A 25,121-nucleotide genomic window follows, 5' to 3' on the forward strand; every position below is an offset into this window, starting at 1 on the left:
GGCCAAAAAGGTTTCCACGAGGCCATGCATTAACTCTGGGTCACCGTTCTAGACTGGCATTTTATCTTCCCCATAGAAAGTGCTTAATACATATCTGATGGATGGATATATGGTTGATGACAAGGGCAAGGGTACTTATGAGTATCACAAGAATGAAAATTATCTCAGGAAATATCTCAGGACATTTAGCTGGATGACTCTAGTTAAAACTAGATATGTCAGACTTGTCTGGAGCAGAAGACATGATTTAATCCAAATCCAAGGAATGATATTCCTCTCTTCCAGTGGAGTTCTGGAAACTGAAAACAAACAAAACAAAGCAAAAAAAACACTAAGGTATCTCTAATAATCACAGGGCCAATGGGAACTAACATTATTTGAGCGAGTCACATTATTAATCTAGCACCTGACTGGCTTAGTTTGTAATATGTAATAGGTACTTAGTAAGTGCTTGTGGGTGATTGGCATGTGCCAATCATCACAGCCTGACAGATGAGATGACACTGTCCTCAACATTATACGTAAGGAAGTAGTGTTTAGAGAAGTTGCTACCTAGGATACCTGGCTCATAAGCAATACAGTTGGAATTTGAACATGGCTTTGGTTGACTGAAAAGTCCATGCCCCGCTTACTATAATGGTTTTCTGCTTGAGTTTTGGGCCAGAGATGATGAACCAGCCTCATTTATTTTCAGTTTTCAAGTGGGAAACAGGTCTTCATTTTCCTTCTGACCCAAACTTGTCTGAAGCTGGGTTTCTGGAGCTGAGTCAGTTTCATGAGTGTGTCTCCCAGAAATGACAGTAAGGTCAGTGCCTAATATGTGTTTGGGTGGATGGACCCTGGAGTAACGTATGGCTTCCAGACAACAGAAGCCGTAAATATCACACAAGACACAGCTGCGTCATCTGCCCCAGGGATCACAGAGCTTTCTGTGCCCTTTACATTTTCATGGTTCATTTTATGGTTCTTGTTATTTCTGTGATGTTGAAGACGAACATCTCAAACACAGGAAGGAGCAAATACATCATACTTCCCAAGAGAGGAAATGAAGTCTCAGAAAGGTTATGATTCAGCCTCAGTTCCCAGCCAGCAGGCCAAGAAGCTCTGCCATCCTGTCACTGGGACCCATGTGCCACCTGTCATTCACAGCACCCAGGCTCTGAGGGCTGCTCCAAGCCTCAGTAATTTGCTTAGGTCAGTTGGAAATATCAAAAGCAGAGCTCTGAAAACGTCTAATTCCACTGAGGCTGAATCACTGTAACACAGGAAGCACACAATTTAAAGTGAGACAGGCCGGAACAGACTGCAAAACTTTGGATTCCCAAAGCTGCTTCATTAGACTTGGGGAATGAGGTGCATTAAGAGGATCTGTAGACCCTTGGGTAGTGACCGCTTCTGAACAATTGGAAACCTGCCATTCAGGAGCTTGTCCCAGTTCCCTGTGTCTTGCCCCACCTGCTGCTTCAGAAGCACTGCCCGGTAGTTAACAACCAGTAAGGCGGTCAGCGGGAGGGACGGGGGTAGGACCAGGCTTGCTCACGAGTGCCTTCCTTGGCTTCTTCCCCACAACTACCTCCTCCTGCTGGTGCCCCTTTTGAAAACCTGCATTTTTACCTCCTTGCCAGTAACCCAGCTTCGAGACATCCTTGCAAATGCCATGGAATTATTGTCATCACAACCACCTATCTGCACTCACCTTTTCTAGCTGTTTTATCTAGACCTCTAGGAATTCTATCTTGGATCACTTCCAGGATAGCTTCCATTGCTAATTCTCATTTATGAAAAAATATATGACAAAGTTTTTAAATTAGTTACTATTAAAAAAATTAGAAAATTACATAAAGCTACACGTAAATGTGGTTGTTAATTCTAGTCTTATATTTTTGTGAGGCTTTTAATATCATTTTCACAGGAGTCTAGAGCAGGAATGTAGGTTGTATCCTCTGACTAGGGGCTGGTGGGACCAGCTGGCCAGGGGCCTCCTGCATGAAGAACAGAGAACATGAATGAAGCAGGAGGAATTGTCTCAGCCCAGTCTGTCGGGGTTGACAGCAGGGCTGTGGACCAAGCTGGTCCCAAACAGTTGGGCACTGAGAGTCATCCTGTGATGTCTCATGTAGTATGCCAGAGGGGGAAGGCATTGCTCTGCGGGGAGAGCCTTGGCATATACATCTATGTTGGTGTAGAAATGAACTCAGGCCAGAAGTGGGAAACTGTTCTTAAAATCATGTTGTTGTGACCATGATTATACTGGCTTGCATTCTGCATAATCAAGCTTAACAAACATTCATTGAGAATCTAGCAGCAAATTTCAACATACTTTGGGAACTTTACCATAGTCCCGCAGAAGTTCCAAAGTACCATGGAAGGACGACTAGGACAGGGAGCTCCAATAGGTAAACAAAAATGTTCAATGTGAACTACTGTAATGGAGAGGCTGTAGAATCCCCAATGAGGGGCATGTAGTACAACTTGAGGAGGGACTGGTCATGGTTGGTCAAAAGGTATATCTTGGAGAAATTAGTGAGTTGAACTGAAAAATGAGTAGAAGCAGCAAGCAGACAAGTAGGTTGCCTGGCGACAGTATGCATGAAGGCAGACTGAAAACTTTCAGGTTAGTGAGGACAGATAGGGGCCACCCATGAACATTAGGTGTGGTCACAGAGCAGAGAGAGGCTTATGATGAGGAACTGAACTTGTGTCCCAAAAACTATTTCAAAAGTGGAAAAAGGTCCACCCTGAGTCTTTGTTCTTAGTCAAAAGAACCTGCTACCAAGAGAAAAGATTCCTCTTTTTCCGGAATCTTCTCCAGTTGTCTTCACTGCCTGTACTACCATTGCCGTACCTCTCAACACCATCATCATGGGTGACAGAATACAACTTTAGCTCCCTCAAACGGGATGAACAGGAAAGCAATTCACTGCCTAACATTTACTTCTTAGGTTAGCCTCCAGGACACATTGAAAAGCTGTATCAGCTCTTTCTACTCTGACCAGAAAGGGTTAGCTATTAGTCTGGAGTATTTGATGATTACTGCCATGGGTCATATTTCTTTTTCAATTAGCAATATTAACTTCCCGCTGCCTAACTGTTCTCATTTCTATCATGCTTTGGTGCAGGTCAGGGACTGCCTTTGCATGACTGGCTGATTCAGCTTTCTAGTTACTGGTGAATGCTCGGATTTCACCAGAAACAGAAATGCACGTGTCCCACATTCATTTTAATGTGAGTCCCTTCTTGTGATTCATTCTTGAATCACAAAAGGACCTCCAGATTAATCACAAATAGGGTGTATCGGAAGTTTTGAGGCAATTAAATTCTGGGATTCTGTATGAATTCTCACAGTATATAAGACCACAGATGTTAGAAATCACCTTAAAACCCACTGAGCACCAAGTCCAGGTAGAAATTAATATTTGTTGAACAAATGAATGAAGTGTTTGCTATGTACCAAGAGCTGAGATGAACATATAAATTGCTATTTGAGCTCTAGACCCTTGAAATATAGAAAACTAACATTTGGATAAATTAGATCCAAATCTTTACAATATAGTAGAAACCAAAGTAATTGCTATGTAATGACAATACCAAGAAATTATTCTTCTTCATGATCCACATAATTAAAAAAATAAGCCTGTTGGAATTCTTTTTTATGTTTTGGAGGTGCTACTAAACAGGGAAAAGTGTCCAAAGAAACTTCCCCCTGAGGGTTTATCTCAGCTCAAACTGTGATACCTTCAGTGTGTAGTTTCCAGTCCACCCAGGACGCTCAAAATCAAGTCACTAGAAGAAACCCCGGGGAGCAAGCAAATGGAAGAGCAGAAGCAGATGTGAGACCAGGGCATGGAGCTGAACATCCAGTAGATGATGACAGGTAGGGGAAAGAGGCGTGAGATGGGCTTAGTATGAGGATTCCAGGGAGATTGTCCTAAATTGCTACTCTTGGCAGCTTCATTTTCTGTGCATCTAAGTTGGTGGCTGGCCAGCAGGTTTAAAAGGCTAACGAGTTAGTGTACATCCAGTGACAGCTGGTCATCTGCCTTGGTTTCCACTGTCCTCTCATTCCCTTGCCTACATTTCTGGCCCCCTACATGCTATCTGAGTCTTGCAAGCCTCCTTAGCCCAGAGTTGAACACTAGTTCCTCCACCTCTCATCAGTCACTCCATAGGCTCCCTGGGAGCCTATCCAAGGTCAACAGATGCAGGCACCTGCCTAACTCCTAGCATCACCCCTACTCCACCTGAGCCTCTTGGATTTTGATGGAGTTGGCCGCTCAGCTTGGGCCTATGCTCAGGAGCCCTGGTTCCTAGCAGGGGCTAGTGCCCCAGGCCAGGCTGGTCCTCTAAGCCTGATGCCTGCCTCTGTCTAATCCACTTTCTGACTATTCTCGACTTAACAAGGAAGCCCAAGCACATTTTATGGCCATCCTAATGATAATAGAGAAATGACACAATTGGAAAATGGAGTTTTAACGGAATAGATTAATTCACAGGTTGCACACTTAATCCAGAAATCACTATTAAGATATTAATTGGGGGTCAGAGTGGGCAAAAAATTCTAAGAGGAGTGATATGAGAGAGGGAAGAAAGAAATGAATTGCCCCCACTAAATTCCTGAATTCTACTTTAGCTCTGAATGTGTGTAACCTCCATTATTTAAAGATCACATCCCTCTCGCACCCACACAGTTCATTTCTAGGGAGACACTGGCAGGTCCTCAGACCCTTTGACGTGTGATCCTTGGGGACCAGTGCATTATCTGGAACCTCCTCTTCCCCTATTTGGCCTACTTTGCTATCACAAAGGTGTCTGCTTTCAGATGCCTCTTAGAGCCTCCCTTGTGATTTGTCTGCAGAGGAAATAGATCCTTTTATCTGCTCTCATGGAAATACAATGTGCAAAACATATTTGAGACATAGCATGGTGTACTTTACATGATTATTTTGTTGTTTGATAATAAAAGTAATATGTGTTCACAGTCAAAAATTTAGTACAATCTTTTAAAAGTACAAAGACAAAACCCCACCTTCCAGAGAGAATTTCTTACTTTCACATTTTTGGTACACTCTTTTCCATATTTTCTGGCTATATATCTATATATCTGGATCTATGTAAATATTTATATACATGTAAAACTTGAAATATATTTTATATGCAGTTTGTTGTGCATAAAATACCTTTAGCATTGAATGAGGAACGGTGTTTATTATAAGCGCATAATATTTCTTAGCGTTCCGTCCTATGGCTGGGTCACAATTTTACTCTTCTATTGTCAGATATGTACTGAATGAAATTATCTAACACATATTACGGGGTCTAAAGTTTTCTTGAGTATGTCTTTACTATTCTTAAGGTTTAATCCTGCAAGCAGACCTACAAAGTCCAAGTGTGAATATATTGTTTAGGCTTGCTATATATTACCAAAGGCTCTCTAGAAAACTTGGGTTAGTTGTCCCGATTTACTCTCCCACCAACAGTCTTCAAGGCTGCCATGTGCTTTGGTAACATATGTCTTTAACCTTTACTAATTTGATATGTCTCATATTATGTTTGTTTGTTAAGTTTGTATTGTTCAGACCACTAGCAAATAACATTTTTATACATTTTTAAACTCTGCATTTAATCTAAAATTCTTTCTATTTCCTTTGCCTGTTTTTTCTATTAAAATATCTTTTTTACTTCTAAGAGCTTTTTATATATTACGGACTTTAAGCTTGTTATATTGGTAGTATAATTATTATATATTATAGGTAATATTATAAGTATTTATGTACATATAAATATTATATATTTATTTTTATTGAAAATACTTTTCTCAGTTTTTTGTTTCCCCTTGAATTTTTATTGTTAGGCTTAGAAAGTTCTTGCTCATCCCAAAATCAGTCCGATAATTATGCTTTTTTCTACCTATTTTGTTAAAACTTAGTTACAAAATCCATCTGAAATTGATCTTACAACTTTATAGGAGGTAAGAATCATCACCCATCCACCCACTACTCTTATTGCTGAAATAGTCATGCCTTCTTACTAATTTTTGTGGTTTCTTTGTAGTAGTAAGTTCATATAAGTACTAGGATTTTATTTTCAGGGCAAACTCTTTGTTACTATTAATCTGTCAATTACTGTGCTAATTCTAAAATGTTTTGTTTAATGCAGGTTTATATTTATTAATAACTGACAGAGAAAAGTCCCTCTTCCTCATTAGCATTTGTATTCAAATCTCTTAGCTTTTCTTACTTTTTTTTTTTTTTTTTAACAATGAACAGCATATATTTAGAGTGTACAATTTAGTATCCCAATCTCCCAATTTATTCCCCCCCAACCCTCCCCACTTTCCCCACCTGGTGTCCATATGTTTGTTTGCTACATCTGAGTCTCTATTTCTGCCTTGCATTTCCTCATTCATAGTTGTTAGCATTTCCCTTATGTATTGTGGTGCTCCTATATTGGGTGCATATATATTTATAATTGTTATCTCCTCTTCTTGGATGGATCCCTTGATCTTTATGTAATGTCCTTTCTTATCTCTTGTAACATTTTTTATTTTAAAGTCTATTTTATCTGATATGAGTATTGCTACTCCAGCTTTCTTTTGATTTTCATTTGAATGGAATATCTTTTTTCATCCCCTCACTTTCCGTCTGTATGTGTCCCTAGGTCTGAAGTGGGTCTCTTGGAGACAGCATATATATGAGTCTTGTTTTTGTCCATTCAGCCAGTCTGTGTCTTTTGGTTGGTGCACTTAGTCCATTTACATTCAAGGTAATTATTGATATGTATGTTCCTATTACCATTTTCTTAATTGTTTTGGGTTTGTTTTTGTAGGTCCTTTTCTTCTCTTATGTTTCCTGCTTAGAGAAGTTCCTTTAGCATGTGTTGTAGGGCTGGTTTGGTGGTGCTCAATTCTCTTAGCTCTTGCTTGTCTGTAAAGCTTTTGATTTCTCCATCGAATCTGAATGAGATCCTTGCTGGGTAGAGTATTCTTGGTTATAGGTTCTTCCCTTTTATCACTTGAAATATATCATGCTATTCCCTTCTGGATTGCAGAGTTTCTGCTGAGAAATCAGCTGTTAACCTTATGGGGGTTCCCTTGTATGTTATTTGTCGTTTTTCTCTTGTTGCTTGTAATAGCTTTTCTCTGTCTTTAATTTTTGTCAGTTTGACTACTATATGTCTTGGCATGCTTCTCCTTGGGTTTATCCTGCCTGGGACTCTCCGCACTTCCTGCACTTGGGTATCTATTTCCTTTCCCATGGTAGGGAAATTTTCAACTATACTCTCTTCCAGTATTTTGTCAGGTCCTCGCTCTCTCCTCCTTCTAGGACCGCTATAATGCGAATGTTGGTGCGTTTAACATTGTCCCAGAGGTCTCTTAGGCTGTCTTCAGTTCTTTGCATTCTTTTTTCTTTATTCTTTTCCACCTCAGTGATTATCACCATTCTGTCTTCCAGCTCACTTATTCACCCTTCTGCCTCAGTTAATCTGCTATTGGTTCCTTCTAGTGTATTTTTCATTTCAGTTACTGTGTTGCATATCTCTGTTTGTTTGCTCTTTAATTCTTCTAGGTCTTTGGTAAACTTTTTGATCTTTGCATCCAGGCTTTTCTCAAAGTCCTGGATCATCTTCACGATCATTATTCTGAATTCTTTTTCTGGAAGGGGGCCTATCTCCTCTTCATTTAGTTCTTTTTCTGGGGTTTTATCCTGTCCCTTCATCTGGTACTAAGTCCTCTGCTTTTTCATTTTCTCTCTTTCTGTGGCTGTGGTTTTCAGCTCCACAAGACAAAATACTGCTGATACTGCTTGATACTACTGTCTGACCTCTTGTGGAAGAAGCTATCTAGGAGGCTCGTGTGTGCTTCCTGATGGGAGGGACTGATGGTGGGTAGGGCTGGATGGGCGGAGCTCAGTAGGACTTTAATCTGCTTGTCTGCCAATGGGTGGGGCTGTGTTCCCACCTTGTTGGATGTTTGGCCTGAGACTACCTAGCACTGGAGCCCACAGGCTCTTTGGTGGGACTAATGGCAGACTATGGGAGGGCTCAAGCCAATGAGCACCTCCCAGAACCCCCGCCGCCAGTGTCCCCATCTCCTTGGTGAGCCACAGCTGCCCCCCACCTCTGCAGGCAACCCTCCAACACCAGCAGGCAGGTCTGGTTCAGTCTCCTATGGGGTCACTGCTCCTTCCCCCGGGACCTGGTGAGTACACATTTTTGTATGTCCTCCAAGAGTGGAGTCGCTGTTTCCCCCAGTCCTGTGGAGGTCCTGCAATCAAATCCCACTGGCTTTCAGAGTCTGATTCTCTGGGGATTCCTCCTCCCGTTGCTGGACTCCCAGGTTGGGAAGCCGGACGTGGGGCTCAGAACCCTCACTTTAGTGGGTGGACTTCTGCAGTATAACTGTTCTCCAGTTTGTGAGTCACCCACCCAGCATTTATGGGATTTGATTTTAACACGATTGTGCCCCTCCTACCGTCTCATTGAGGCTTCTCCTTTGTCTCTGGATGTGGGGTGTCTTTTTTGGGGAGTTCCAGTGTCTTTCTGTCAATGATTGTTCAGCAGTTAGTTGTAATTCTGGTGCTCTTGCAAGAGGGAGTGAGCGCACGTCCTCCTACTCCGCCATCTTGATCCTATCTCCCAGACATTTGGTTTTTATATAAATATTCTTGGTCCCTCCTATAGCTACATGTGTCCATGCGATGCAGTTCCAGTCAGCTGGATAGAAGACGAAGCCTGCTGAGAACTTCTGGGAAGTTTCTTTTTTCCTTATAAAGGGACAAATGTGCAAAGAGTACTCTCTGGTACAGCTCCTTCACTCTTCTTCCTGACTTGAATGTGGACGTGGGATGCTCTGATGTGTAGAACTGCAGCAGACATCTTGTGACCTGCTTCAAGACGCAGCAAGTCCGGGGCCTTCCAGGCTGGTCCCTGTGGCTGGGGAGCGAGCTGAGTGATGCGCGACCTAAACCCGACACAACCGCCTGACCTTATCTCTTACTTTTTTTTTAAAGGAGCTTTCAAATTATCTTGTCAAATTAAAACAACCACATTGAAGATTTGATTAAATTTTTTAACATTATTAAGAAATTTGGGGAGAATTAACATTTTGACAAAATTTAGTCTTCCTATCCTGGAGCATCACATACCTTTTCATTTATTCAAATATTTGATATATTTCAGTAATGCTTAGCATTGTGAGTTATTGCTATCTTAAATTTGACTAGTGCTTTCTAGTTTATAAAGTACCCTCCTATTTTTATGATCCTTTCAACAAGCTGATCAGGAGTTCTGACTTTGATCTAGAGACTATAGTTCTTGTCCTGACCACAATTTAATCGCTGTGTGACCTTGGTAAAATCACTTTACCTCTCTGGGCCTCATCTGCGCAAAGAGGTGGTTCTGTTAGGTTATTCCACAGGTTCCTTGGGGAGAGAGAACACGATGTGGCAGAGACTTTTCTGAGGTGTGTTCCAGGGGCCATTGTCTTCATGGTGCATATAATTAGAGGTAACACTGTAATGTTTTGTGGTCAAATAAATTTAGGAAATTAAGCAAAATTAAACAGATTTCTTTACTGTAAGGCTTCTCAGAAACTTAAATAGGTTAATACATCCTCTAAGCATATGATGATACATCATATGTGCTGTTTTGGGCGATGTTCCTTTTTATCTGTTTAGCAACTCACATAATTAGGCTTCTGTAGAACATCCTTTGAAGAATTCGGATATGGTAGGATATGCACATGCTTGGGAACCAGATCTGGGTTCCAAGTTTTGGACTGTGAACTATTGTGTGGACTTATCTTCTCTGAGCTTCATTTTTCTTCTCTGTAAATCAAGGATAATAAAGCCCATCTCACAGTTGTAGGAGTTGCAGTAGACTGCTCTGATCACCATAGGGGAGCAAAATTTGCCACCCCACAATGTATCTCTTTGGCATGAGGATTAATACAGGCTGATTATTTTTAAGAAACAGAAGATCAGGAAGTCTTTCTTTTTACCTCTCCCTTAGCTGCCTAGAGATCAAAGTTCACTCTGTATCCCATTGTCTGTGTGGCCCAGTAAACATGTATTTACCAAACATTTGTTTTTTCACCTCCTTGTGAATTGCCTTCCCCCACTTTGAGGTCCCAAACCACTACCCCAACATTCTCTTTCATTTTTAGCTGAAGATAGTATTTAATGTAAGGGTTTTGACCATTTTGGTGAATTACTCAGTTTTCCTGGGTCTCTCCCACATATACATATTATTACACCTTTGTTATGATTTTCTCCTGTTATTCTGTCTCACATCAATCTAATTATTAGAACAGCCAGAAGAACCCAGAATGGTAGATGAAAATTTCTTCCTCTCCGTCGTCACCAATATCCCCTGCCTTTCCCAGAGGGAGGATTATGTTTCTCTACTCCACTGATGTCAGATCTGACCATGAGCAGAGGTGCTATGTGCCATTTCTGGGCAGAAGCTGCAAGAGCCAGGGCAGGGTTTCCTATTCTCTCTGTCTCTCTCTTCATCTGTCTGTCTTTTGACTCCGGTATTATGGAAGCCTGTGATATGTTCAACAATAATCAGTGTTGAAGCTGCAAAGAACAAAAGAACTTTATTTGGGGGTCTTAAGAATTGCAATTTGGGAGACACAGATTTGGGTAAAATCAAAAGAGTCTTCCAGGGAAGAGAAAGAGTCAGGGGCTTTTAAAGACAAAAAGCCACAAGGTTGTTAAAGTTGCCTAGTGACAATTGTGTTCCATTCTGATGCAAGTCAGGAAATGTTTGTCCTTAAAGAATTACAAGTTGTTTTAGGATAGGGATAGGGGTCTGATAAGTAGATTGGCTGCCATGAGTTATTTTAGGGTAAGGGTTACATAAGTATCTTGAGTTTCTGGCAGAAGTTCTGATGCCTTTGTTAGGACAATAAATGGTCAAAAGATCAGATTCCATCCAGGCTGACACAGGCATAAGTCACACTTCCTCCATGGCCTCCTGGCTCCAGTTTAGAGAGCTCTCTAGCTATATCTGCTCCATTTTGATTTTCCTTCCATGGTTGAGATGGAGTTTCCATCAGCCTGGGTCCCTAAGGGACTACAAGAAGCAGAGGCCCCTTGTTAACCTGTAATAAACATGTGCACGAGCAGAAATTGAACGTTATGGTTCTAACTTTCTGATAATACCTAGTTATTTGTTACCATAGCAAACCTGGTTTAACCTGAGTTAATGAAAGAGTAAATAAGCTAATCAATGGAAAAGACTAAGCACTTGGCAGAGTTAGCATTCAATCAATTATTTTAAGTTTTATTTTGGGTTAATAGTTTCGGTATTCTTGAATACCTTTTGCATTTTTATCCCAACCTAGGCAAACAAAATTCTCAAAAGGAACTAAATACATTGGAAAGGTAATCAAATTTATTCTCAATCTAAAGAATATCTTCCATTGGTGTGGATTGCTATGTGTTGCCAAGGGCAATGGTTCACAATACTAGATGAAAGAAAGGAAACTTACACTTGGGCACTCATGATATTTCCTTTCATTTTCATTAAGTTAGGAGTTGTGAATAATGGTTCTTGAGCAAACACTTGAGTTCAATACCTGTCTGTGAATGGAATTCTGAGTGCTGTGGGAAAATCGTTTGTCCAGTGCAGAGCCTGGAACACTGCAGGCCAGGGTGAATCACAGCTCCAGCCCATCAGAGGAGCAAGGCAAGGAGACTTCAAGAGATGGAAGAAGAGGATTTAAGGGGAATCTTCTTCCCTGTTGCTGCTGAGTTTTCAAGAAACTCCAGCAATCCTCTAGATCCTATATAACCTTCACTATCTCATGCCCAGGGAGCTCAGGAGACTAGCGGTTTATCTACATGAAGCAAAGTTCTTTTAAAAATGCAAATAACCTTGGAAGATTAAGAAGGCTGTGGGAGAGACACCTGAGGGAAAGAATTTATTTACTCTGAATGGCCTTTATACAAATACTTGGAATCAGTTTATTGAGGAAAAAAGTTTGGGGATGACAGGAGGACTAGGCAAAAGAAGGAGAAAAAGAATTTTTTTTTTAAAGCAGAGGATGCAAGGTCCAAGCTGAAGGCCCTGGTAGAGATGAGGGCAGGCGGAGGAGGCTGGGGAGGGAGACGGGGTGGGGAAGTTTAATCTGGGTTCTTGTGAATCATGTCAAGGTTATGCTTGCTTCTTATTTCTCTCCAACCACCTACTTCTATCTGTAGGAGAACTATCAATGGAACTAAAAAGAGGTGGAGTCCTGGGGAGTTTCTGCTCTATGTACCTTTAGCAATGGGGGAATGCTCTGGAGGGGAGGAGAGTATGGGAGGATGGAGAATCTGGGTCGGTGTGGAGTCTGGGAGGATAAATCTGGGATGAGCAGTCTGTGAGGCTGGTCTTGGAGGAGAAGGGCACTAGCCGTCCCTCACCCTTGACTCCCTCTGGGTTGGCGGGGCCCTTCCAGGAGATTAGTGAGTAGGACTCCTCCATGATTACCTCTCTCTTTCTCTCCCCCTAAACTTCACCTCTCACATGAGATTTGGCTCCTTCCCTTCACCATCCTGCAGGGACATCGTTATTGTTTTGCTCCCACAGCTGAGCTGCCTGGGTCCAGAGAAACCGTGTGATGTGGTCAGGGTAGCATGACGTAGAATTGGTCCAAAGCCCATTTCTCACACTTTCTTGGTTGTCTTAAGCTGTCTAGAAAGGATGTGATTCCTTTTGCTTCAGGGAGGAGAATAAAAATCCTTTTATTGAGCCATCATGAAAAACTTTTCTAATGCTTTGGGTAGTTTTTTGAACTAATGTTTTTAAAAGTGCTTTTGGTATTTTTTTCATAAAATTGTCCAATGAATAGTACTGTCATTATCTGAAATGTGAAGAATCATTCTGAAAAATTTAGGGCTCTTTTCTTTGGGAAGGGGTAGAAACTTTCTCTTTCTTGGTTACTTGAAACATACAATCCAGTCTGAATCAATGTTTATGAAACTCTATTCAATCCCTTTGTAATCTACATAATAACAGGATGAGAAACATGAGGAGAGCCAGCCCCTTCACTGCTCAAATGTAGAATAAATGAAATGTCTATTTGACTCTTTGTGTTCTACTTCAAAGGCTTGGCTTCAGTACTCCAAATATGTAGTTTTGCACTTTGTATCACTTGGGAAAGTGTTCAGCTCAAAAATAAAAGTCCGCTTAACAGTGTCTTAAACAAATAAAGATTATTTTTTTCATATAATAAGAAATCTGAAGATAGGTAGCTGCTGTCCTTAACTCATTGAAATTGCCTTAGCTGTTCTTTTGTGGTTGCAAAATGGCTGCTGCAGCTCCATGCATTGTGTCTGAATTCAAGGGAGGAAGTAAAATTCCAGCCATGTCTTTCTCCTTCCACCAAGAAAAAAAAAAAGGAGGGGGAGGGGAAACGTTTATCAGAAATATCATAGACTTCCCATTAAGTTTCTCAACCTGTGCTACCTTTTACCTCAAAGAAGACTAGGATAGTGAGTATGCAGCTGGGAAAGTGAGAAGGGGGTTGAGATTAACTATGGGGTCAACCAAATGGCATTGCTATCTAAGGAGCCTATTCAGAACCTGTTCCTGAACACACTTTCCCCTTTTCCAGGTTCATGTAGTTCCTCCTTTCACCAATGCTGTTGATGTTTTCCAAAATTTGGTAGCATCATCAATATTCCTCACTACTACTAAATATTACATAGTAAAGATTCATGCTTAATGGCTAATGGTCCAAGTCTACTTCTAAAGTAGAATAAAGAGGATGCTTGGAAAACATTCATAGAGCTATATCCTGAATTTTCTGTCAATATTTATGGTTAGCAGAGTGCTAAGTCTATGATAATGTTCATTCAGTCTTCAAGACTCTCTGAGGGTCTTATCAAGGCTGGGCGTGGCTGTGAGCATTGGAGACACAGTAATGAAACAAGATATAGCTCCTGTCCTTTTGGAGCATAGTTTGTAGACACCATGAGATAGATAACAAGTGCATAGACATAATGCCATGAAGTCAAAGACTTCTGAAGAAGTGACATTTAAGCAAAACCTGTGTGCAGTGATACCTTCATCATTCTGTCCCATTTTGATCCATACTTGTTTTTGGAGGTTTATCCATCTTGAATTCTATACCAATCTTCTAAATTTGTATCCCATTGCAGGTCCTTCGGGGCTTTTAGCATTGCTTCCACTTTTCTGTCACTTGGGCATTTATGACTTTTAAAAACATGTTTGAGAAAAGGTAAATCTCTATAGAATAATTTTTATTAAGTAATACTTTATGCAGAAGAAAATCCACCCTTTGAATGTTCAGTTTTGTGAGTTTTGACAAATTTACATATCATTGCAATCAAGATATAGAATAGTTCTATCATCCAAAGAGAGTTGCCTGTGCCCTTTTGTAGTCAGCCTCTTCATGGCAACCACTGATTTGTTTTCTGTCCTTAGAGTTTTGTTTTCTCAACAACATCATGCAAATTAAATCATTACAGCATTTTGAGTCTGGTTCCTTTCACTTAGCATGATGCATTTGAAATTCATTCACGTTGTTTTGTGTATCTGTATTTGCTGTTGTTTTAAGTTGGGATTTTCTTTTCTTTGTCTTGAGCTTTAAGAATTATTTATATTTCCTGGATAAAAATTATTTATTAGATTTGTGATTTATAGATATTTTCTTCTAGCATGTGGTTAGCCCTTTTATTCTCTTGATAGCATCTTTTAAATTATAGAAGTCTTAATTTTAATGAAGTCCAATTTATCAAAAATTTCCTTTACCGATTGTGCCATTAGTGTTTTATGTAAGAAATCTTTGCCTAATCCAAGGTCATAAAGTTTATCCCCTATATTTTCTTTTTACTTTATTTTAGGTTTGTTTTATTTTAGGTTTTACATGTAGTATATGATCCATTTGAGACTGCTGTTTATGGGTATGAGGCTTGGGCAGGGGTTCCCTTTTAACATATGGCTATCCATTTGTTCCAGCAACAATTTTGCTTTTCTCCATTGAATTGCCTTTTTCACTTTGTCAAAAATTAAGTGACCACATAAGACTGGGTCTATTTCTGGACTCTCTATTTGTTCCATTTCTGGATGTTTATCCCTTCCTCAATACCCACTGTACTAACAAGCTAGTGAAAGTTCCCCAACTTTATTCTTCTTGAGAATTATTGTGGCTATTCAATTTCCTTTGCCTTTCCACCTACATTTTATTTATTTATTTTTAAAATTTATTTATTTATTGGCTGCATTGGGTCTTCATTGCAGCGGGCGGGCTTTCTGTAGTTGCGGAGAGTGGGGGCTACTCTTTGGTGCAGTGCGCAGGCTTCTTATTGCAGAGCATGGGCTCTTAGGTGCACGGGCTTCTGTAGTTGCCACGCATGGGCTCAGTAGTTGTGGCACAAGGGCTTAGTTGCTCTGCAGCACGTGGGATCTTCTCAGACCAGGACTCGAACTCATGTCCCCTGCATTGGCAGGTGGATTCTTAACTACTGCACCACCAGGGAAGCCCATCCACATACATTTTAGAATCAGCTTATCAATTTGAGCCCCCATGTCGTCGTCCTTCCCTGACTCTGCCAGTCTTCTCTGATTCCCCAAGCCTGCACATGATCTGACAGAAAGTCCTGCTGCTTCTTCCTGTCCACTCTCAGGCAATCCTAGTCTGGTTGAGCTCTGATACCTCTCATTGGGTCATCATAACTGATTCTCTTTCCTCAATGTCCCCTCCCTACATCCTATTCAGCACTATGCAGCATGATTAATCTCTCTCAGTCACAGTTTTCACTGTTAGCATTTTTGCTGATAAAACTTCAAAGATTTCTTTTTGCCTATAAGGAAAAAAAAATCCATACTGTTTAGTCTAATGGTGCACTTGAGTCTTTTTATCTCTCTAACTCTTTTATCTAAACTCAAGGCTTCCATTTACCTGTCTTCAATGAAGATCAACTTGATTTTCTGTGCAGAAATCCTTCTTTTTAATTTGTTTATACCACCTCCTGTCACTCCCCACCCCACCTCTGCCTTTTCTTCTAAGTGACTGCATTTTCTTCCCTTATATGGTAATTATTGACTATCTCTTTCCCCTTTACACAGATTTGTCTGAGAATAAAGAACTTGCTTTGTTCATCTTTAAAACCCCAGTGCCCAAAGTAATATTCAGTCGAGCCCATCTGTGATTCTCAACTTGGTGGGGTAAAGGGGTACATGACAGATGTGGAGGAAAAGAATATAGTTTAAAAGATTGTATTCTGCATTATTATACTTTGACTTATTTTTAGATATGATAATTTATTTTAAAATTTAAATTAAATTGAGGAAGAAATATTTATATTTATCTATAGGTGTTAAGAATTTAAAATGCTGAAATCATTGCAGTAATATTTGTTGAATGAAAGCATTAGTTTCCAGGCCCTTTGGACAGTGATAAATCCTCTTTGGCTCCTTGGTACCTAGTAAAGCATCCTACCCAGTGAAAGCAGCAGTTATACTCTCACTGTTCACAAGATGGACCCGTTTTCTGCTTGAAGTGTCCAGAGGCAGCAGACAGGGACCATGGACTACCTGACAGAGATTCTAGTAGACAAGGCTTATGCATTTACCCCATTGGAGCAGACCCTGTTGTCCACAGGTGGTACCCCCTGCCCTCTGCACTTTGCAGGAGAGCTCTGTGGCTGAGCTTCTATACTCAGGCATCAGAACACATAAATGGAGAGCAGTGATGTGAATGTTAACACCCTTTCCCAACACCTGTCTGGTGTCTTAGGGCTCAGAAGTGGATGGCTTCCAGGCCTCGGATGTGGAACCAGAGCTGGCAACAAGGAAAGGAGAACAGACAGAACCTGGACGTTGTTTGCTTCAGGTCTAATGATCTGCCTGCACACCCTCTCCACCAGTAGGGCTTACTGTGGTGTCAGGAATTCCCCCAAATCACGGTACCTTGAAGTTCAAACCCAACGGCTTGTAGAATAAGAATTAAAACTCCATCCACTCTAATGTGTTCATATGAATTTACTGAGACCTTAGGAATAAACTTGTTATATAGATTGTTTCTTTCTTTTGTTTTTTGTTTTGTTCTGTTCTAATTTATGCTTTATTTTTTAAAGTGTACAATTTGATTTTTTATTAGTCATCTATTTTATACATATTAATGTAAATATCCCAGTCTCCCAATTCATCCCATCCCAACCCCGCACCCCTATACAGATTGTTTCTTGATATGCTCTTCATTCAACAAAACATTTATTGACCATTTGTCTATCATGTGCCAGGCACTACACTAGGAATAGTGGGATCTAGAGCTGTCTTAAAATGACTGACATCTTGTGTGTGTGTGTGTGTGTGTTTATCTGTGTATGTGAGTGTCAGTCTGTGTTTATGTGCACACGTGTGTCTGTGTATGTTCATGTCTGTGTGTGTGTGTATAGGCAGACGTGCATGTCAAGAGATGAATTTTGTTGCACAGAGATTTGAGGTGCTTTGGAGGCATACAAATAGCGATGATACTGAACTACTAAACAAATCTGAATTCTTCACAGATGGGGGGCAATTGAGCTTAGATGTGATCTCAGAAGAAAAAGCTATGAGAAAGGCATTTCTGCCAAAGGTAATATTTCCCTGGAATACGGTGAGGTCTTTAGTGCAGCATGGTACAGGAGGTGAGCAGAGATGGGAGGGGCTCTGGTCAGACTGTGAAAAGCCAGAGGGCCAGGCTGAAGAGTCTGGGTTTTGTCGTGCAGAGGTGAAGGTCAAATCAAGCTTGAAAGCAGTGTCCTCTGTTCCCCTCACTGGGGGCGCTCAGTTAAGCTACACTTCCCGTGCCCATCAGTTAATTAATTCTTGCCAACGAAATCAGAGTCAGTCCTGTGTCATTTCAGGCCAAAGCAGATAAGAGAAGGTTTGCCATCTCCCTTGGAAACTGCTTGCACTAGAAGGCAGAGCTACAAGTTGACCTGCTTGCAACTGGGACGTGAGAGGAAAATAAACTATTGACGTGTTAAACCACTGAGATTCAGGGTTTAGTATTTTACTCTTGCAGAAACTAACCTATCCTGACTAAAACTGGCAGTAGAACTATGCTTATTTTTCCTTTTTCCTGCTTTCTTTCATTTTATTTTTCAGAACCTTTAACTTCTATCAGACTTCATGTTCACATCTGGTTAAAAAAAGGAATGCTGTTTTTAACCCTCCTGGAGCTGACTGGAAGTCATCGTGTGATGTCAAGTTGTTAACTGTAAAGTGTTGCCAAGTGTAAGAGACCCATCATTTTAAGGCAGCTGTCAATATTGCCTAAGTGAAAAAAAACAGAACCCTGATTATTCCTTGATGGTGATGTTGGGTGGTTTTGCCATCCTGTCGTCCAGAAAATCCTTCTACCATGGTAGAAGCTCATCCCTTCTGGATGGGATAGAATTTCCCCTCTCTGTAAATAGCCCTTCTTGTAGTGGGCCATTAAACTTGCATAGATAAAAATTAGACATTGTATTAGGATGATAAAGTAAGAAGTAGAATCTTCTCTAAATATCTTACTCAACATTTTCATGGTCTATTTGAAAGAAAAGAAACAGCTCAATTCAGCACCACTGTTTGAGGACCTAATGCATATGAAAGGGGCCCCAAAGATCTTCGACTACAGGGGTGGGTCTCTCTTACAATCTTCAGAAGCTTCTTCATGTAGATAGTGATGGCTCCCCATCTCTCAGTCAGTAGCTTTAGAAAGGAGTGAAACAACTAATCCCTGGGGCTATAACAGCTAACATTGATCAAACTCTTTACTCTAGGGCATCACTGTTCTTAGCGGCCTCACAAGCATTTAATCATTTAACTTGTCACAACAACGCTCTGAAGGACATTTAATTATTAGCATCATTTGTCAAATGAGTAAACCAAGGCACAGGAAGAAGCAAACTGCCCCAAGTTCACAGCCAGATGGTGGAGGCACTGGGACCTGACCCCAGCAGTCCGACTTTACAGCCTGTGCCTCAGTACAGTGATGGGGAAGATTTGAGAGCTTGAGTTTACCTGGGGATGACTACGCTAATTCTTCAGCCATCAGCTGGCCTGAGAGGTCCAGAGAGAAGCTAAGTCCAGTTACAGAAAATAAACTTACATTTCTTTTTGCTTGAGTACATAGCTTGAAATATTCTTACCCACTATATCCACGGGAAATTATTTCAAAGATGACAGAGTGACATTTTTTTTGAACCATTAATGGATATGCTCCTTTCCGCTTCCTTGAGAAAAGCTCCTGGAGCCCAGGCAGCCAGAGAGCTGTACCCCATTTGCCCTCAGGATACAATCTTTACTCCAGCAACGCAGACAAAGAGAAACAAGTCAGCTCCGGGCTTTCAAAATACCTCATGGAGGATATCCTAAGTAGCTTGAAGAGAAATGTCTTTTTCCTGTGTGAGAGGATGTGTCTTTTGAGCATTCAGAGCAGAGAGGCTCGAATAATAAATTTGGCAGAAAACAGTCTAGTCAGGTTCGCCACCACAGAGAAAGCAGGCAGCGGGACACAGGAGTGTCAGATGGTACACCAGTGGTACAGAATGTGAGGAGACTTAGACACTGATGAGAGGATATTGCTCCCTCGTAAGGCTACCATGAAAAGAGAAAGGAAAAGACTTAAGTTTGGAGCACAGGATTAAAAGGGTGCTGAGCTCCACTTACTGTATAGGAGCTAGGGGAAGGCAGCCCCCCGGGGGTTTACCCAAATTTCATGAGGTGGGAGTTGAATACTTACGATGGCCAAGTGCGGAGAGAGAGGGCCGGCCCAAAGCTGGGAGGGAGGCAGTCAAACATTTTATTCCCAGGAAGGACCCAGAAATTCAGCCAGGGTTGAGAGAGGGAAAGAGGGAGATGAGGGCACCCGTGTACCTGAAGGAAATGGGACAAAAGGATGCTGCAACAGAAAGCAGTGCTGCCTGACCCAAGCCAGATGGGGATCCAGACAAGGGTCTGAAACAAGCATGACCACTTCTGAAGACCAGACAAGACTCTTCATCTCAGCTGATGCCAACTTGCCCAGATTCCTCCCCAGTTCAGATTTGCTCCCTCACTCCCCCCACACACATGTGAACACACATGCTGTAGAAGCATCGTTCCTAGAGCTTAGATGTCTTTCCTGAGTCAGAAAATAGGAAAACCCTTCGTAGGCTGGGAAACTCTGCAATTCTGAGTTTACTCTGAATTAACTAAGGTTGTTCCCTGCCATCAGATGTATCAGTGACACAAAGAGAAAGTTAGTTGAGGAATTTTTCCTTTTTCACACACTAGAGTCCATAGCTTGGGAACTGCATGACATCCTTGTGGAGCCAACCAATGACACATGTTCTTTTCTCAAGGACATGGAGTGAAATTGGACATGGTAGAACTGGACCAGGGCAGGGGATTGGAAAGTGTTGTGTCGGGTGTGCATAGCAAAAACAGGCAGTGATAGCAGATCTTTAATAATTATTTAACTGGGCAAAACTAATAGTAATTTCCCTATGAACAGCCACAGTATTCAACTCTAGAAACTCAAAATGAACATACTGAATGAAACTAATTAGAAGAGGACCAAAAAAAAAAAATGCATGATGTAAATGCAAGACCCCTTGTTATAACTTGTAGGAGATACCTTGGAAGGGCAGGGACCCAGGGCTCCTGGATTCCAGGGAGGGCATCCCTAACATTGTCCTGGGGTCCAAGTCAGGAAGGGAGACAGGAAGTCATACAGAGCTGTGATGGGACAAGAGGTGGGTTCAGGGAAGAAGGCAACTGGGCAAAGAGGAGCTAAAGTGACAGTTACAGAAGGTGAAAATACCTACACAGTAGGTAGAGCAAGCTCTTAGAAATGAGTTGTCAACCTAAATATAATAAAAACAAGCACAATATACTTAAGCTTCTTAAATTAAGCTTTTCCTGAAGCCTAGTGTGAAATAATTGGGACATGGGTTGAACTGGAATTTGTTTTTGTTATATTAGTGGAGGAAGGGTGTGTTAAGAAAATTAACAGTAAGATGGCAGGCGGAAGGTGCAAAACAAAGGGAACAAACTGTGTCCAATCACCCTCAAGCACTTAGAAGCAATCATTTATATATAAACAATAGTGAGACTAATTGCATATCTTTTATAAGACCCACTGAAGGAGATTCAATAAAAGATCGTAGTCAGGTAATATTTTTGCAGTCTTGGTTCATGTTACTCCCCTCACTTGAGAGTAATAAAACTGAGTTCATTTGCATTATTTTATAATTTTGGCAATTTACTAATTCAGGCAGGTTTCCCTCCCAGTTACTTTGAATTAGTTTTCTCATCATTAAGAATCAGGGATTTGGGAAACATTGCTAATGAATTCACAGGCAAAATTAAAGGCTATTAAGAAGAGAGTTTTATCTTTGTCTTCCACTTGGACAGGCTTATATTTAGGTCCCGCATTCACTTTCTGATGAGCCAGATCCCGTCCTCCTTGAAAATGTCTGGTAGATTCTTGAAGTTGATAAAATTGCTTAATGCTGGGGGCTAGCAAAGGAGTGGGTGAACTGGAAGGAATCTTGAACATACGAGAAACTGGAAACTGTGAAGGAAACCAGGGCCTGAGCTGAGAACCTTGCATCCAGGACCACAGAGCATTAGTGGTATGAAGCCCGTGATAGAGGAAGGGCGTGGTAAGCTCACCTCTGCCTTCCCTGCTGATACCCAAGGACACACTTAGGATGCCAGAGGCGTTTAGAGCAGTGAGGAGCAGGGGCAAGAATCTGGAGATGGAGTGGGAAGAAGGAAAAGGCTCCAAGCTTGTGAAGAAAGGGCTAGTAATACTACACAAAGATGTCTTTCCTCTTGCCAAGAGAGTTTTGGATTCAGAGGGGAGCTAGAGGGCTACACTGGAAACTAAGTTAGAAGCCCAGGCATGTAGACTGAGTAAGGCAGCTGAGACCAGGTAAGGAGGCAACGGGGTGGGTATGGATTTCCCAGGGCTAAACCAGGTATGAGGTGCCAGGGTATGATGACATGGCTACTTCCATACCCTACCCACTGGAAACTATAACTTACCTTCACCACGTTGAGTTAGAAATGGAATAAGGATGAGCTGAATGTGCCTGCAGAGAAGGACCTCATTGAGTGCAGCTGATAGAGACCCGACAGGGAAGGAGGCTGATGTGCAGAGTAGCAGTTAACAAGACCCCTGTCTCTGTCATTGAGAAAGCAAACCTTCTGTTGCCTGATCTGACAACATGCAGACAGTGGACAGAAATAGAACATCACAGTTCATTTATGCAGTAAATGTTTATTGAGTAGGTCTAGCATGGTGCTGGTTTCTGCAGAAAACATGAAACAAACATCAGGCATTCTTTCACTCAAGAAGCTTAATAACTGTTACACATTTTCGTGATGCATATTGAAAAAGCAGTTGAGGACAGAGTTGGATTAAGTGGCAAGTAGAGGTACGCTCCAGGATACTACCGGAACTCAGAGGAGGGACGGGTGATGGGGGCTTCAGGGAGGAAGCAACTCAAGAGGAGCCTTAAAGAGTGGATAGAGTTTAGATAAACTCAGATGAAGATGGAAGGCAATTCCAAATGGAAAGATACACAATGGGTTGAGAATTAAATGAGATGCTTCGCAAAAATCATTTAGAAAAATTCCTGTCACCAAGAAAGCCCACAGCCAATGAAATGTATGGCTATTGCTGTGGCTATCAGTTCTGCTACTTTTATTGCTGTTATCATTTTACTTTTGATGACATTTTTACTGCTTTTGGAAAAGGCAATGGAGATTAAAAGGACATGTTTGGGAGACAATAAAGATGCACAGTTCTGACTTTCTTCTTGAGAAGGAAGTGGGATAAAAGGATCCCAGTGAACAAGAGTTTGCATCAGGATTGTTTTTGTATCAACAAAACTGCTTGTGCTCAGAGGGGACCATGGAAAAATTTACACTAAGAGACTTAAGCTAGTTGCCACCAACACTGCTACTGACTGCCATGTAACTGAAAATCACTGTTTTAATGAATGATTATCTCTCTCAAAAAATGAAACAGAACATTCTAAGCTCCCGGCCAGACATAATTTCTCTCTTCCTGCTTCTTTCCTTGTCTAGTGGTCCAATTGCTTGAGGGCAAACTTATTAATAGAAATGAGATGAAAACCATGTGATTTTCCTTAGTGCCTAGAGATGATGTTGCCAGGACAGAGTGCAAACACTAGAAGAGAGTGAGCAGGGATTTGTTTGTCCAAAGACTCAAAACATCCCCTTAGGAGCTGTATTCAAAAAATGGCAAATGGGATTTCAGCTGAGAGTGATTGTCGCCTGAATCTCAGAAAAACTGCCTTATTGCCGATTATATCCCTCTTGCAGTGGTCAGTCTCTCTTCATTCTGTTCGCTGTCATGTTCTATAAATATCAAAGAGGCTGCAGAGGCAGCATTGCTGAGAGGAGCGCTGTGTTTCCAGCATGCAGAAAGCCTGCTTCTCTAATAGAGAATCTCTGCATCTGCGGGCTGGTTTCACAGAGGAGATTATGCAGTCAACGGTAAATGGCCCCAAACTCCAATTTCAGTTTCTGTTTTCTGTTGTGGAGTGGGGTGCTGGGCTGTGTGTGAGCATGCATGCATGCATTAGCAGGTGGTGCCTAGGGATGGGTCCCACTCAGTCAGCCTGAGTGTCTTGTTCGGCTCTGCCTTGCTACATTGTCTCTTGGTCTCCAGCACCAGTGAGGTTGGCTCCCAGGACAGCTCCCTGCTGAAAGTTTTATTCTGAGTGTTGGCAAAGAAGCAAAACTTCAAGGTGGATATTACAGCAATCCTACTTTGTCAGTAAAAACCAAATCATTTCAAGAACACACAGAGGATTAAAAACACACACACACACAACTGCTAGAAATTTTCTTGAAGTATTTTCCTTTTGGGTATAAAAGACAAGTTTGAGTCCCGGGAATTAGTGTAACAACTAAATGCACCATCAGGCAGCCTGTGAAATAACCTGACGTCCCAGCATTCTCATGCAAGAAGCAGGAAACTTTTCCAGATGCCCGGTTTGTTCCCGAACACAATCTTGTTGCAGAAGAGGAAACAGTATTAGCTTAATGAGGACATTTTCCTCAATGTGGCCCTTGGATACTTTGAAGGTGAAACTGGCAGAGCGCTGAGTTCCTCATTTGTTCTAGGAGGCAACTTGTTGCAAACTGTAACATCACCAACTACAGTCAAAGACCCTATTTCTCACAGATGTTCAATGCAAAGGATCAACAAAGAAAGTGTGGTCCTTCCTTCCTTACTCAGCCCTGTCTCTCACTGCATCAGGTACTGTTCTGGGCGATGTGGGCTTTCCACTTCTCTGATGTTGCTAGCAAAAGACTCACAACAATCACCCTTACAAGAAACAGACATTTCAAGCACTATTATAGGATTAATTACAAGTGCTTTCACCTAAGGAAAAGGGGAAAATTAAAAAGACACCACTTATAAATGTTACTCATGATAACATTCACACATTTGCAGCAGCAGCAAACAAAAAAGTGTTCTTAAAAAATTACAATATAGGTCCTTGCACAGTATGAAAAACTCACTGTTTTAGCTCTTCAGGTTTTTTTTTAATTCTTTTTAGTAAAGAAAGTAAACTACACTCATTCACAACGTTGGCTATAATCTTGTAGTCTAAAATTCTAGTTTGTCTTATTGTTCAAAATCAGTGTTCAGAGTGGAAGGCAGGGAACTTACCTTAAAGGAGTAGTAGAAGGAGCCCCATTCCTCTCCTTCCACCACTGCAGTGAAAGTCACCATTTCAGTGCAAGGGACAGGAGAATCCAGTGCCTGCCCGGTCCCGTTGGACTTCGGGCTGCCCTCTGTGAGGTTGGCTGCCATGGCTCAGGTGGAGACGAGCCGTGCGGTCCCTGTGCCTGCAGTCGAGGGAGAGAGTCCAGCCCTCTCCTGAGAGCTGGGCAGCAGCTGCAGCTCTGCACCTCCTCTGCCTCTCTAAGCTTCTGCTGGAGCTCGGCTGAGCAGAGGCACAGAGCCCTCCTGGAGCCCACCTCATTGAAGAGCTCTGCCTGCTTGCTGAAGCCACATGCCACTCTCTCCTCGGCAGTTACAATCCAGTGGCCAGCACAGCCTCGACACCCTACATCCCTGCCCAGGGCAAGGGAGCCTTGTCCCCAGA

At 41.6% G+C, this 25,121-nt stretch overlaps 1 protein-coding gene across 3 annotated transcripts in view; it reads right to left on the minus strand.

The window, feature by feature from the left end:
- NPSR1 (neuropeptide S receptor 1) overlaps positions 1–24,826 on the minus strand; it is a 153,203-nt gene extending 128,377 nt beyond the window's left edge. For all 3 annotated transcript variants that reach the window (XM_057733069.1, XM_057733067.1, XM_057733068.1), the window contains exon 1: positions 24,683–24,826. In XM_057733069.1, coding sequence (XP_057589052.1) covers positions 24,683–24,826 — 144 coding nt within the window. The remainder of the gene's footprint in view (positions 1–24,682) is intronic.
- Positions 24,827–25,121: the final 295 nt, after the last annotated feature.

This window comes from Hippopotamus amphibius, chromosome 4 (assembly GCF_030028045.1).
Source record: "Hippopotamus amphibius kiboko isolate mHipAmp2 chromosome 4, mHipAmp2.hap2, whole genome shotgun sequence".
NCBI classification, from domain to species: Eukaryota; Metazoa; Chordata; class Mammalia; order Artiodactyla; family Hippopotamidae; genus Hippopotamus; species Hippopotamus amphibius.